Source organism: Oncorhynchus mykiss, chromosome 8, assembly GCF_013265735.2.
Source record: "Oncorhynchus mykiss isolate Arlee chromosome 8, USDA_OmykA_1.1, whole genome shotgun sequence".
Classification (NCBI taxonomy): domain Eukaryota; kingdom Metazoa; phylum Chordata; class Actinopteri; order Salmoniformes; family Salmonidae; genus Oncorhynchus; species Oncorhynchus mykiss.
The window spans coordinates 62221118-62235458 of NC_048572.1; the positions used below are offsets into that span (position 1 = coordinate 62221118).

The 14341-nt window shown below is 40.3% G+C and overlaps 1 protein-coding gene across 8 annotated transcripts in view; it reads right to left on the reverse strand.

Moving 5' to 3' along the window:
* The window catches only part of LOC110530304 (ras GTPase-activating protein nGAP), an 89493-nt gene that overhangs the window by 35376 nt on the left and 39776 nt on the right, over window positions 1-14341 (reverse strand). The window contains exon 1 of one of the 8 annotated variants that reach the window (XM_036985932.1): window positions 9844-10303. The exons of the other annotated variants lie outside the window; for them this stretch is intronic. Coding sequence (XP_036841827.1) covers window positions 9844-9868 — 25 coding nt within the window. The 5' untranslated portion in view covers window positions 9869-10303. Of the gene's footprint in view, window positions 1-9843; window positions 10304-14341 lie in introns of those variants that run through there. 8 annotated transcript variants of the gene reach the window in all.

Here is a 14341-nt window from a genome sequence, read left to right on the forward strand (position 1 = left end):
ATATTTTATTTAATATTTTGGCAACATTTTCTAAAACCTGTTTTTGCTTTGCCATTATGGGGTATTGTGTGTAGATTGATGAGGGGGGGGAAACTATGAAATCCAAACTATTTCATCCATTTTAAAATAAGGTTGTAAAGTACATTTTTTGGGGGAAAGTCAAGGGTTCTGAATAGTTTCCGAATGCACTGTATACTTGTCATTTTTGGTCAATGATCTACACAATATACCTTGATTAGATGAGTATTCAACCCTCTGAGTCAATAAATGTTAGAAACACCTTTGGCAGCGATTACAGCTGTTGTATTTTGGGGTAAGCCTCTAAGAGCTTTGCACACCTGTATTGTGCAATATTTGCCCATTCTTTTCAAAATTCTTAAAGCTCTGTCAAGGTGTTGGGGATCATGGCTAGAAAGCTATTTAAGTCTTGCCATAGATTTTCAAGCAGATTTAAGTCAAACCTGTAACTTGTTCACTCAGGAACAATCACCATCTTCTTGGTAAGCAACTCCAGTGTAGATTGTACTTGGTGTTGTAGGTTATTGTCCTTCTGAAAGGTGAATTCCTCTCCCAGTGTCTGGTGTAAAGCATGTTTTCCTGTAGGATTTTGCTTGTGCTTAGCTCAATCCTGTTTCTTTTTATCCTGAAAAACTCCCCAGTCTTTGCCGATGTCAAGCATACCAATACCATGATGCAGCCACCACCATACTTGAAAATAAAGAGGCAGTTACTCAGTGATACGTGTGCCCCGAACATAACACTTTGCACTTAGTCTAAAAAGTGTATTCCTTTGCAGTGTCTTTTTGCAGTATTACTTTAGTGCCTTGTTGTATACATATTTCTGAATATTTTAGTTCTGTATATTTGTATTCTTTTCACCCTGTCATGTTGGTCATTATTGTGGAGTCACTACAATGTTGTTGATCCTTACTCAGTTTCCTCCCATCACAGCCACAGTTTTACCATCACCAATGGCCTCATGGTGACATCCCTAAGCAGTTTCCTTCCTGTCCATGCAGCTCAGTTCAGAATCTTTGATGTGTCTGGGTGGTTTAATACATCATCCACAGCATAATTATTAGCTTGACCATGCTTAAAGATATATTCAATGTCTGATTTGCTACTGTTACCCATCTACCTACAACTGCCTTTCTTTATAAACTTTTGAAAAGCTCCCTGGTCTTTGTAGTTGAATCTGTGCTTGGAATTCAATACTTGACTGAGGGACCTTACAGATGTACTGTATGTATGGGGGACAAAGGAAGGAATAGTCATTAAAAAATCATGTCAACCCCTATTATTTAGTCCAAATATCTTTAGTGATTTGTTAAGCCACATTTTACTTCAGAACTAATTTAGGCTTGCCTAACAAAGGGGGTGACTACTTATTCAACAAATATTTTAGTTATTAAATTTGTAAACATTTCTAGAGTTTTATTTTCACTGACATTATGGAGTATTTTGTCTAGATCAATGAAAGAAAATGACAAATAACATCTATTTCAATCCCACTTTGTAACAGTTCAAGGGAGGTGTAGACTCTATATAGACACTGTATGTGTAATCAATGTATGAAATTTATATTTTCAAATACAAATCTCTTTTTGTGCTTAGTTATGGTCAATTTGTGTACAAATTATAATTATGTTCCAGCCCCCCCCCCGACCATCTGTTTCACCAAAAATTAGACCCATAGCTGAATCTATATTTGAACAAAAATATAAAACGCAACACATTCATTTATTAATATTGTGTTACAATTCATATGAGGAAAATCGGTCAATTGAATTAAATTCATTAGGTCCAAATCTATATTTTTGTAAAGTGTAGTTTCCTACCCAACTTATATAGTGCACTACTTTTCACCAATGTCCTGGTCAAAAGCAATGCACTATATAGGGAATAGAGGGCCATTTAGAACACATTCCTAGACTTCCACAGCCAGTTCTGCTGCTGCTGCAGCTGTATACAAGACTACCGTCTGCCTTATCAATGCTTCACGGAGCAAAGAAAGCCACGTCTTCCAAATACAGAAGTCCCAAACTGTCCGTCACATTGAGATCGCTGGCCGATATCCAGGGAGCTATTGATTGGAAGCTAAATTTAGCCCCTTGAGGATAAGCCCTGTGCGACATGAATGCAGCCTGTGCTGTGAAAGAAGAAGCCAGAACCATTTAATGCTCAGTAAAGAAAACAAGTTTTACTGGACAAGATAATGAACTGAGAACGTCTAGGCTAGAGCAACACCACATACGGTGACCGATCCCGCATTTCAGACAGGTTGTGAGACAGCAGTCAGCTATTAAAAAGGCTACTTTGCAAAGTGCTATATCAAGTTATTCCTCAGACACTGTCCTCTTGGCACCCCTGGCAGTAGCCCGATTGGTCTTATAAACATTGCATGCATCATAATTCAGAGCCCAGCATGCATAGCATGCATTTATTTGTAAGCTACAGTACTAGTCAAAAGTTTGGACACACCTACTCATTCAAGGGTTTTTCTTTATTTGTACTATTTTCTACATTGTAGAATAATAGTGAAGACATGAAAACTATGAAATAACACATATGGAATCATGTAGTAAACAAAACAGTGTTGAGCAAATCAAAATATATTTTATCATCTTTGAGATTCTTCAAAGTAGCCACCCTTTGCCTTGATGACAGTTTTGCACACTCTTGACATTCTCTCAACCAGCTTCACCTGGAATGCTTTTCCAACAGTCTTGAATGTGTTCCCACATATGCTGAGCACATGTTGGCTGATTTTCCTTTTACTCTGCGTTCCAACTCATCCCAAACCATCTCATGTGGGTTGAGGTCGGGTGATTCTGGAGGCCAGGTCATCTGATGCAGCACTCCATCACTGTTTTTATTGGTCAAATTGCCCTTACATAGTCTGGGAGGTGTGTTGTGTCATTGACCTGTTGAAAAACAAATGATAGTGGGACTAAGCGCAAACACGATGGGATGGCGTATCGCTACAAAATAATGTGGTAGCCATGCTGGTTAAGTGTGCCTTGAATTCTAAATAAATCACTGACAGTGTCACCAGCAAAGCACCATCACACCTCCTCCTCCTCCATGCTCCACTATGGGAACCACACATGAGGAGATAATCCATTCACCTACTCTGCTTCTCATAAATACATTACGGTTGGAACCAAAAATCTCAAATTTGGACTCATTAGACCAAAGGACAGATTTCCCCAGGTCTAATGTACATTGCTCATGTTTCTTTGCCCAAGCAAGTCTTTTCTTCTTATTGGCGTCCTTTACTAGCGGTTCCTTTGCAGCAATTTGACCATGAAGACCTTATTCACAAAGTATCCTCTGAACAGTTGATGTTGAGATGTGTCTGTTACTTGAACTCTGTGAAACATTTATTTGGGCTGCAATTTCTGAGGCTGGTAACTTTAATGAATTATTCCTCTGCATCAGAGGTAACTCTGGGTCTTCCTTTCCTGTGGCCGTCTTCATGAGAGCAAGTTTCATCATAGCTCTTGATGGTTTTTGCGACTGCACTTGAAGAAACTTTCAAAGTTCTTGACATTTTCAGGATTGACTGACCTTCATGTCTTAAAGTAATGATGGACCGTCGTTTCTCTTTGGTTATTTGAGCGGTTCTTGCCATAATATGGACTTGGTCTTTTACCAAATAGGTCTATCTTCTGTATATCACCCCTACCTTGTCACAACACAACTGATTGGCTCAAACACATTAATAAGGAAAGAAATTCCACAAATTAACTTTTAACAATTAATTAATTGAAATGCATTCCAGGTGACTACATCATGAAGCTGGTTGAGAGAATGCCACTTTTTTTGGTTACTACCATGATTCCATATGTGTCCTTTTATAGTTTTCATGTCTTCACTATGATTCTACAATATAGAAAATAGTACAAATATGAGTAGATGTCCAAACTTTTGACTGGTACTGTACTTGTGTGCTGCTATAGCCCCTTGCTTTAGCTACAGTCAAGGAGTTTGCTAAATCATTTCATAAAGAAACTGATAAAACACCCATGCAAATGTACTGTGTACACATGCCAACAAAAAGGAACGAGGTTGGTAGCTAGCTAAGTGTGTCATTGTAGAAAAGTATTTATAAACAAAAACATCCAACCGCTTAAAAGTTTAGTTCATTTTCGTTTTATTATCAATACAATAGGCTATCATTGATTTTGGCCCAATAGGTCTGACATATTACCTCTTTCAAGGAGCTTTCTGTTTTGGTAGAGTTATTTTGCCTAAAAACCTTTACAGCTAGGCTATATATTAAATTAATTTGAATGAATATTCCAAATGCAATAATCATTTTTTCTTATGAGAGTTTATGTCTGCTTGTGTACATGTTTTCAACTGCATTTGAGGTTTGGTCCAACAGAATCGGTCATAAGGAAATTGAGACATTATTTTACTGTAAAAGAGTTGAAGTTACCCTTTTTATGTCTCAACTCCTCAAATTGTGTGCAGAGAAGACACTACTAAAACAGGAGTATCAATGAACATTGATTCTGGAAAATGAATGCTCAGCTCGTTGCGCGTGGCATTGAAGTAATACTGGCAGCATTTAAGTCAAAGACCTACACTAGCTGTCCAGCCTGTTTATAAATGTACAATAAGCATAAAAACACAATTATATAAAGGAATTAGCAAAACATTCTTATTTTGAGAAACAAAGTGGACAGGCTAGCATACTGTTCATACAGTTGGAGACAGACAGAAGGGAGTGTTCATAACAATTCAACTGTTCTGCCTTGTTGGCTAGAAAATAGATTCAAGTTGGCTAAACTTGAAATATAAAGATTAGCTGTCTGGCTACTCACTAGCATGTGGGCTTGTGCTTGAGGAATTGTTTATGAGACCTGTGTTCATTTTCATTTTCTAAAATGCCTGCTACAAAAAGTATGTCATTATTAGTGAATGTGCATTATGCATGGTTCTGGTAACATTTAACAAAAATTGCATTTTCATAGGCGGACTTCAAAGCCAGATCAGTGATTATTGCAAAAAATAATAACATTATGAGTAGGGCATATAATTTCACACACCCTGAATGCATTACATTATTACTGACTGTTTGAAATGCAGTGTATTTGACATTTAAATTGTAAAACGTTTATTTTGAGATTTGTTAAAAATATATATTTGATACACAGTGAAATTCCCATACGTAAAAATATTTTTTTAAAAAGCAGATTTTTAGGCCATGTCGCCCAGCCCTAATTCATGTTTTCCATATGACAATAAAAATTAATACACATTACAATTAAAGTAATTTAAATGTATTATCACGCCGATTGAGGAGCATATAAAAATGTAGGCTACATGTCTGATTAGGCATATATCCATTACTTTGTGTCTAGGCTTATTGTGGTGCCAATTTAAGGTAGGCTATCATTAGACTAATTAAGCTTTCATTTGTATTTATAGACAAGACGCAGCAGCAACGCACTTTGCAGGAGAAATACACATTCCAAGATTACTTTTCTGCCCGTAAAGTCCCAGCAGTGTCACAGGAGAAAAAGATTCGACGAGGCTTTCTTTGAAATTGTTCACTTGGACTATGAGCTCGTAACAAAAAAGGAGAACGGGAAGGGATGTGGTACTTTTCAAGTGCAGCACAACCAGGCTACACACTGCCTTGCTAATAGTACGGTCTGAGACACCCTCATGTCTCATGCCCTCAAAGAAATGGAAGCCAAGCTGAGAGAACTATTTCAACTTGGTGATGGTTTCGTTGTGTCAACGGACATTTGGATTAGCAGAAGGGGACAGTTTACTGGGGATTGTCGCCAGTTTCATTGAAGGAAAATATAAATGCCACACGGTGTTGTTGTATGTGCTCGCAGCTCAAGGACACCACACATCAAAGGCCATTTAGCAGAAATATGAAAGTGTCCTGAGGAACTGGTACGTGCAGCGACAGGTGAACATCCAGCAAGTGGTGACTGACAGCGTAAGCAACATGGTCGAGGCCTTCAACTTACCTGGTTTTGAGGAGATCAATGATGATGGACAGGAGGAAAATGAGGCATCCGACACGGAGGAGGGCGCGCCACCTGGGATCTCTCAGTTCCAAACTGACCATATAGCCAACAACGTGGACATGATGGTAAACCACTACTTCAAAGTAAAATCTCCATTTACAGTGCCCAATTCACATGCTCAGGCTCGCAATGAAGGATTCCTTTAACATATATGATGGGGTGAGTGGACAGATCCAGAAAGTGGGGAAACTTGTGAAAAGCATTAGGAAGTGTACATTGAACACAGAGGAAAGGGACAGATTGGGAGTGCGTCCCAAATCAGTCTGCATGACAAGATGGAAGAGCCAATTACGCATGATTGAATCTGTGTTGAAGATGTTCGAAAAACACCCCTTGTGGCAAAACAAACCGAAGTCTACCTTCGATGATGTAAAACTCACCTTAAACGAAGTGCGTCGCCTACAGGTCCTGGCCGAGGTTCTGACACCACTAACTGACCTCAAAAAGAGTTAGGGACCCTAGGCATGAATCTCCCTGCCTTGTCTGAAATAAATAAACTGTTGACTACTGTGTCTGACCATAGACATTGCTGCTTTTGCAGAAACACAATCAGATAACGTTTCCACTGGGTACAGGCGGTACTAGAATGATAAACATCTTGTCTAGCCGCTGTCCTGGACCCCAGGTTTAAAAGTTAGTGGGAGATAAGGGATAAACTGGTGCGTAATCTCTTGGAGAGATGAGACCTCTTTATGAAGGAAACCGAGGCTATCAACGCTCCTCTGGCAGGTGCATCTGCCATACCAGTAGCACCAGCAGTACCTATCCCTGCCCCTTAGCAAAACAAAGTGCCCAAAAGACCTTGCATGTTCAGATTCTACTTCATTCAGCAGCAGCAGTCCTCTATAGACAAGAAAGAAGAGGTAGAGGAGTACTTAACGGCTGTGAGAAGCAATGCAGACGAGGATGTTATCACCTTTTGGAAAGACAACTCTGTATCCCTTCTCCCACCTGGCAAGAGTGGCCCGAAGGGTGTTTAGCATCCCCAGTGGTTCTGCAGAGTGTATTCTCCACTGCTGGCCTCTGCAGGCACCATCTCATGAGCCTGAATCTAGAGACTCTGGCCAAACTTCTAATAGTTCATTCGAAAGGCACTGAGCCTAATAAGTAGGGTGTTCACCCATAAAATTATTAATTAATTCAAGGTTTATACAAATTCTAAACCCCATATTCTAAACCCCATGTTTCTACCATACAGTGGGGCAAAAAAGTATTTAGTCAGCCACCAATTGTGCAAGTTCTCCCACTTAAAAAGATGAGAGAGGCCTGTAATTTTCCTCATAGGTACACTTCAACTATAACAGACAAAATGAGAAAAAGAAATCCAGAGAATCACATGGTTGGATTTTTAATTAATTTATTTGAAAATTATGGTGGAAAATAAGTATTTGATCACCTACAAACAAGCAAGATTTCTGGCTCTCACAGACCTGTAACTTCTTCTTTAAGAGGCTCCTCTGTCCTCCACTCGTTTGAACTTGTTATCAGTATAAAAGACACCTGTCCAGAACCTCAAACAGTCACACTCCAAACTCCACTATGGCCAAGACCAAAGAGCTATCAAAGGACACCAGAAACAAAATTGTAGACCTGCACCAGGCTGGGAAGACTGAATCTGCAATAGGTAAGCAGCTTGGTTTGAAGAAATCAACTGCGGGAGCAATTATTAGGAAATGGAAGACATACAAGACCACTGATAATCTCCCTCGATTTGGGGCTCCACGCAAGATCTCACCCTGAGGGGTCAAAATGATCACAAGAACGGTGAGCAAAAAACCCCGAACCACACGGGGGGACCTAGTGAATGACCTGCAGAGAGCTGGGACCAAAGTAACAAAGCCTACCATCAGTAACACACTACGCCGCCAGGGACTCAAATCCTGCAGTGCCAGACGTGTCCCCCTGCTTAAGCCAGTACATGTCCAGGCCCGTCTGAAGTTTGCTAGAGAGCATTTGGATGATCCAGAAGAAGATTGGGAGAATGTCATATGGTCAGATGAAACCAAAATATAATTTTTGGGTAAAACCTCAACTCGTCGTGTTTGGAGGACAAAGAATGCAGAGTTGCATCCAAAGAACACCATACCTACTGTGAAGCATGGGGGTGGAAACATCATGCTTTGGGGCTGTTTTTCTGCAAAGGGACCAGGACGACTGATCCGTGTAAAGGAAAGAATGAATGGGGCCATGTATCGTGAGATTTTGAGTGAAAACCTCCTTCCGTCAGCAAGGGCATTGAAGATGAAATGTGGCTGGGTCTTTCAGCATGACAATGATCCCAAACACACGCCCGGGCAACGAAGGAGTGGCTTCGTAAGAAGCATTTCAAGGTCCTGGAGTGGCCTAGCCAGTCTCCAGATCTCAACCCCATAGAAAATCTTTGGAGGGAGTTGAAAGTCTGTGTTGCCCAGCAACAGCCCAAAAACATCACTGCTCTAGAGGAGATCTGCATGGAGGAATGGGCCAAAATAGCAGCAGCAGTGTGTGAAAACCTTGTGAAGACTTACAGAAAACATTTGACCTCTGTCATTGCCAACAAAGGGTATATAAACAAAGTATTGAGATAAACTTTTGTTATTGACCAAATACTTATTTTCCACCATAATTTGCAAATAAATTCATTAAAAATCCTACAATGTGATTTTCTGGATTTTTTCCTCAATTTGTCTGTCATAGTTGAAGTGTACCTATGATGAAAATTACAGGCCTCTCTCATCTTTTTAAGTGGGAGAACTTGCACAATTGGTGGCTGACTAAATACTTTTTTTGCCCAACTGTATGGTTAAAAAGTTAGATGATTTTCTCTGAGAATTTAGCACGTTAGAGTTCATGTATTTGAAATTAATTTCATAGCACCCTCTTGAATTGCCCTGTTTTTCTCTACATTCTAGAGGAGTGAGTGAATGAACGATTGAATAAGACAAATGTTATTTAAATGTTGAGCGCTTAATGTTCCTGCTAGCCTATTGTGTCACACTTGCAAATGCTTCACAATTAATTTATTTGTAGGCTATAGCCTTGAAATAACTGAAATAATAGGCTAATGATATAGCCTAAATAATAAAATATTTGTTCCTTCTTAGACTACCCGTTTTGGCTCCTGACCTATTTAGTGTTTACATACAGATTAATATGTAGCCTATTTAAATGATGACTGCTTCTTACAGTCACATTTGAATGTTGTTTATTAAAATAATTTGAATTAAAATCATATGGTTTGGTTTCAATACTTCAAATCAAAATGGTAGATCCATGTAGTCTCAAATCGATGGGTGTTGTTTAAATTGTGATTCTAAACAAAAGGATGAATGGAGGGAATTTGGAGAGTTTTTTTCCCCTTTGAGCAAGGAGCATGTTTTAGCGGTAGGAAAGGACATTGAGCGCCTTGCTCACCACCCTGTGAGCGGGATTTCAGACGCTCAACTCCACTTACTCTGATTCAGAGGAGACTGAGCTCTCTGGCTGGGGAAGAGAGACACCTATCAAACTTAATGCACATCCTTACTACTTAATAAAACTATGGACATTGACAAACAGCACAAAGTAAAGATGATCAAAGTTACGCACATCTTCAGTTCAGTGTTCGTGAAAGATGGCAGCAAACCCATCATATGGAGCATTGCATGTATACAGTACAGACCCTAAATGAAAATAAACAGACAAACAGAACTGAACATAACAGTTTTTTAACGATGATGCTCTGCGCATATGATAATTAAGCATGAATAATCAACTTAATTTCAAACAATAGAGTCTATAGAAAAAAGACGGTAGAGTGAGTCAGTACCTCGGTCACAGCTGTTCCCCATCATCTGAGGAGGAGATGAACAGGGTTAGCCAGCATCCGATTGGCTAAACACAGAACATCACCATCAGCTAACGAGGCGAAGTCATTTCCCTTTTAACTGTTCATCTTCTACAGTACTATGAAGCCATCCCATTGATCTCAGATTTCTTTCAAGATCATCCCAGGATCTCAGTTTTCTTAATGAACTAGTTTTTTTCCTGCAGTCTGGCATCCCACCTATTTCTCCCTGAAATAGCACTCCACTCCATGCTTCTCCTGGTCCCCCTCTCACTCCCCTTCTCTCTTGGAGTCTCCCTCTGCTATCTACCTCCCTCTTCTTCTTCCTTTCCCTATCACACTCACTCTCTCCTCTTGGCAGCAATTCTAACCTTCACTTCATCAGACTCCTTTTTGGCATGCCAGCAGCGGAAGAGATTTTACCGCATTTATTCAATCAATCGCTGTAACTGCACTCCACCGTTCCTCTCAACAGAACAGAACAGGACTGCAAGTACTTCCCTCTTCAGTTGCGCTCCCTCCCCCCTCCCTCCCTCTCTATGTGTACTGAAGCATCTGCTGGACTGCTACTGCAGCTGAAATGCAGCCTCACTGCTGGAACCACAGGACATACAGGACAAATCTAGAGCCACGCTTTAAGGCGAATTACAAAAAAACTTGCTGCCTTAGTCGACTGATGTAGGACACAACCCTGGGGGCTTTCTCATCTTTGTGTGTGAGGGACAGGGGTAGGGGGGAGAGAGGGACGGGGGGGGGGAGAGAGAAACAAAAAAAATATTAACCCCCTGTACAAGACAATCCTTATCGTCAGTCGGAAATGGCAATTTACAAAATTGGAAGATTTGCGACAAGATACAGTGAATCAGAAAATGAGAAATATCCACTATTTAAGGCTAACTGCAAGATCCAGCCAGACTTCTCCTTATACACAAAAAGATGACAAAGACTGAGTTCGTGTTCATTTACAAAGTTACTATGCAGCAATCCACACAGACAAAACTCCAGACCCTTGCTAAAAAGCTGTTCTTTGAACTATCCCTCATTAGTCCAGAAACTCAGTGGTAAGAATATGCAGTGGTTGGGAGAGACACCTAGGTAAAACAACAATGAACACAATACAGATTTGTGGATCAGCAATCCCCGGTAACAGTATTTGAACAGTGCAGCAGTGCCTTGTCCTCTACCTCAGAGGTTTAGTGCATATTCGTCTGCATAATTTTGCTACATTGTTGACCATTGCGCAGCATGTGACAACACTGAAAGTTACTGAAACTGCAGAATTATCCTCAGGGAATATGATTTCTATAGTCCTTATCATGCAGTAGCACCAACGGTGTGAGCGTTGTGAGTTAATCAAGAACTTAGGGCTGGGCTAAGTTAAATAACACCCCCAAGTACTTTTAAATATTAATTATTGATGATCACCATCCACACTTCATATTAGATATCGCAATGCTACATTGTGATATCTTAACCGCTATTTTTTTAGAAATAATGGAGCGCCTTGGAGAAACAGCAGACGAATAGCCTACCATATCAGCTATTGTGCATGCTAACAAGGAGGATCTAAACTCACTTTTGCCTTTTAGATTATAGGCTAATGAATGGACCTGACTAATGAATGGACCTGACTAATGAATGGACCTGACTAATGAATGGACCTGACTAATGAATGGACTCCTACTCTGAGATGCTTTCTGAATACAGGCCCAGAAGATTAGGCTAGCAGCTACCTGGTATAAAGGGGGTTCTGGTAGGAATCTCCCAGCAAGCATCACTTCTAATTACAGCGACGGCCTAATTTCACCACGTGGCAGGCAATGCGTTTTAATCCTGCGCTTATCTTTTAACATGATATCGATTTCTGGAAGGCCTGCACCCGATCAATTGTTTAACTGAATTTTCTGGAACGGATGCAGCAGGAGGTGTCTCAAATGGTAACATATTCCCTATATAGTGCGTTAATTTTCATGGGCCCTGGTCAAAAGTAGTGCTCTATTTCGGGAATAAATAGGGTGCCATTTGAAACTGGACCATGTTGTCTGCAGGATGGGCCCCACCAGACTGCCTGACAACTGCTTGCCTCATCACTAGCTCCTGTATACAACCCTGAGTGGTGACCTTGACATACTGTGCTAGATAAAGGCTGGATTGGCAAACACTGACAGCCAGTCAGCGAAGAAGGAATTGATACATAATTTGATAAAATGCCACTGTAACAATTTCTAGATAGGCATGTATCATGTTCATTCATGATATCATTTGGATGATGCTGAAAGAAAGAAAAATCTGAATGATTTTGTGATGAAAAATCCATTGAAAACAGAGATTTCAAGTGGAGTTGAGGATCTACTACAGAACAGCAGCTTTAGGGTTATTTTAGAAAGGATTATAGGGGCAGCCTTCATAGAAATGAATTTCTTAATACATAAAACTTGCAACCTCAGTGCTGGTTGTCCACAGATGTCACAACAAGGGGGAAAAACACAGTTGCTACATAGAAAACTTGCTACACAAGCAACATGGTGGTGTGGGAACGAGTGTATATTTTGTGAAGTGAAGGCATATCAATGGTAAGGCGTGATGCACACGGCAACTGTGTGAAGAATGTGTGGAATGTGAAATACAATCTGTTCCATTCACTGTCCAATCATGAACCAGAACAGACACACCTGCACTGTAAGGTCAGCACAGGAGCACGTGGCGAAACAATGTTTGCCATATGACAAGCAAAACCTACGAACAAATAAATGTGTGAAGGGCTCTATACCAGGGCTATTTAACTGAGGGTACTGCAAGGGGTCTGCAATTTTATTTATTTATTTATTTATTTATTTATTTTTTTACGTGTGGTACGCCACACAAGCGCTTCGCGGATGAGCCGTTGTTGCTCCTAGACGTTTCCACTTCACAATAATAGCACTTACAGTTGACCGAGGCAGCTAATGCGGGGCAGAAATTTGAAGAACTGACTAGTGGAAAGGTGGCATTCTATGACGGTGCCACATTGAATGTACCTGAGGTCTTCAGTAAGGCCATTCTACTGCCAATGTTTGTCTATGGAGATTGCATGGCTGTGTGCTCGGTTTTAAACACCTGTCAGCAACGGGTGTGGCTGAAATAGACAAATCCACTAATTTGAAGGGGTGTCCACATACTTTTCTATAGTGTATGGTGGGGGGTCCCTGGGTCACCGCTTTGCCTGGGAAGGGGTTCCTGGTCAAGGAAATGTTGAAAACCCCTGCTCTATACAAAAACACAATGCCTCAAGTAAGGTCAAGACAGGGGGAAAAAATACAGTTATGAGCCACTGTTGGCAACTTCTTTGTGTCACATCATCACCGGTGTCATCATGCACTGTATCTAGAATTAATCTATTCAGATAAGGGAAGTTTCAGAAAACCCATAAAAAATGTCCCAACATGTATGCCATGAAAGCATCCTCATCAGAAACCATTGACACTGCCACTTGTTCTGAATGACGCAATGCAATGTATCCATTGTCCAACTGTACAAGGAATTCCTATCAACTCATGGACACAGTTATAAGTCCAGGTAACAAAGCAATGCTCTTGACTTTATCCACTGTTACATAACCGTTTCCATGCCCTATTTTCTATTTTCACATGAATGCTTTGTGGCCGGTACTGACACTTCTCTGTGATGACATTTTCTTCAGAAAAATGTGCACGCAGTCATCATAAACGTGCAAATTAAAACTGCCCAACCCAAAATACAGTAAACATTGGCTGTGAGCAGAGAAATAATTTCCCCGAGGAAAACACATGTAAGTAAAAGAGTTGTGACAGAGTTGACAGATGCTATAGGCTGTAATAAGTGCTATTTGGCAATATTTCATAACGATCATAAACAACCTTTTGATTGACAAACCAAGTGAAGTAATGAGATTGCCTCCGAATACTGTAGAAATATCAATGATAATCTCCATTCTCCAGACATACCGATGGAAGGACAGCTGTGGTCAAACCCAGACAGTGTTCAACATTTTGGCTAACTATAACTGCCACATTGTGTCAGTTAGATAAGGGCAGCGAAGTGCAAGGCACCGGAAAAATGTATTCACATATGTTCCCGACTAGATGACAGTAACCATTGTTTATTATGTTCAAGTTATGGATGGCAGTTAACAATAGATTGGAGAATAGATAAGAAATCATTTGAGCGATTACGTGGCCCCAATATCACATGCTTGTCAACATGCTAAAAGTAACAGCGTTTTTACATATCGCCAAATTATGTTACATTGTATCTTACAACAAGGATGTAACATAGGCATAGCCTAAATGTTTCTGACCAAAGACTAGACAAATTGATGGAACATCCAAACAAATTCATAGGTGTTGTTTCGAGTGGCAAAGAGTAACAGGTTGCGCTTGGAAAAGTTATTTCTGTACAAACTCTACAGTACAGACGGTCCTCCTGAGTAGCAGCCCAAGAGCTCTCACAGAATTGCTCTTTG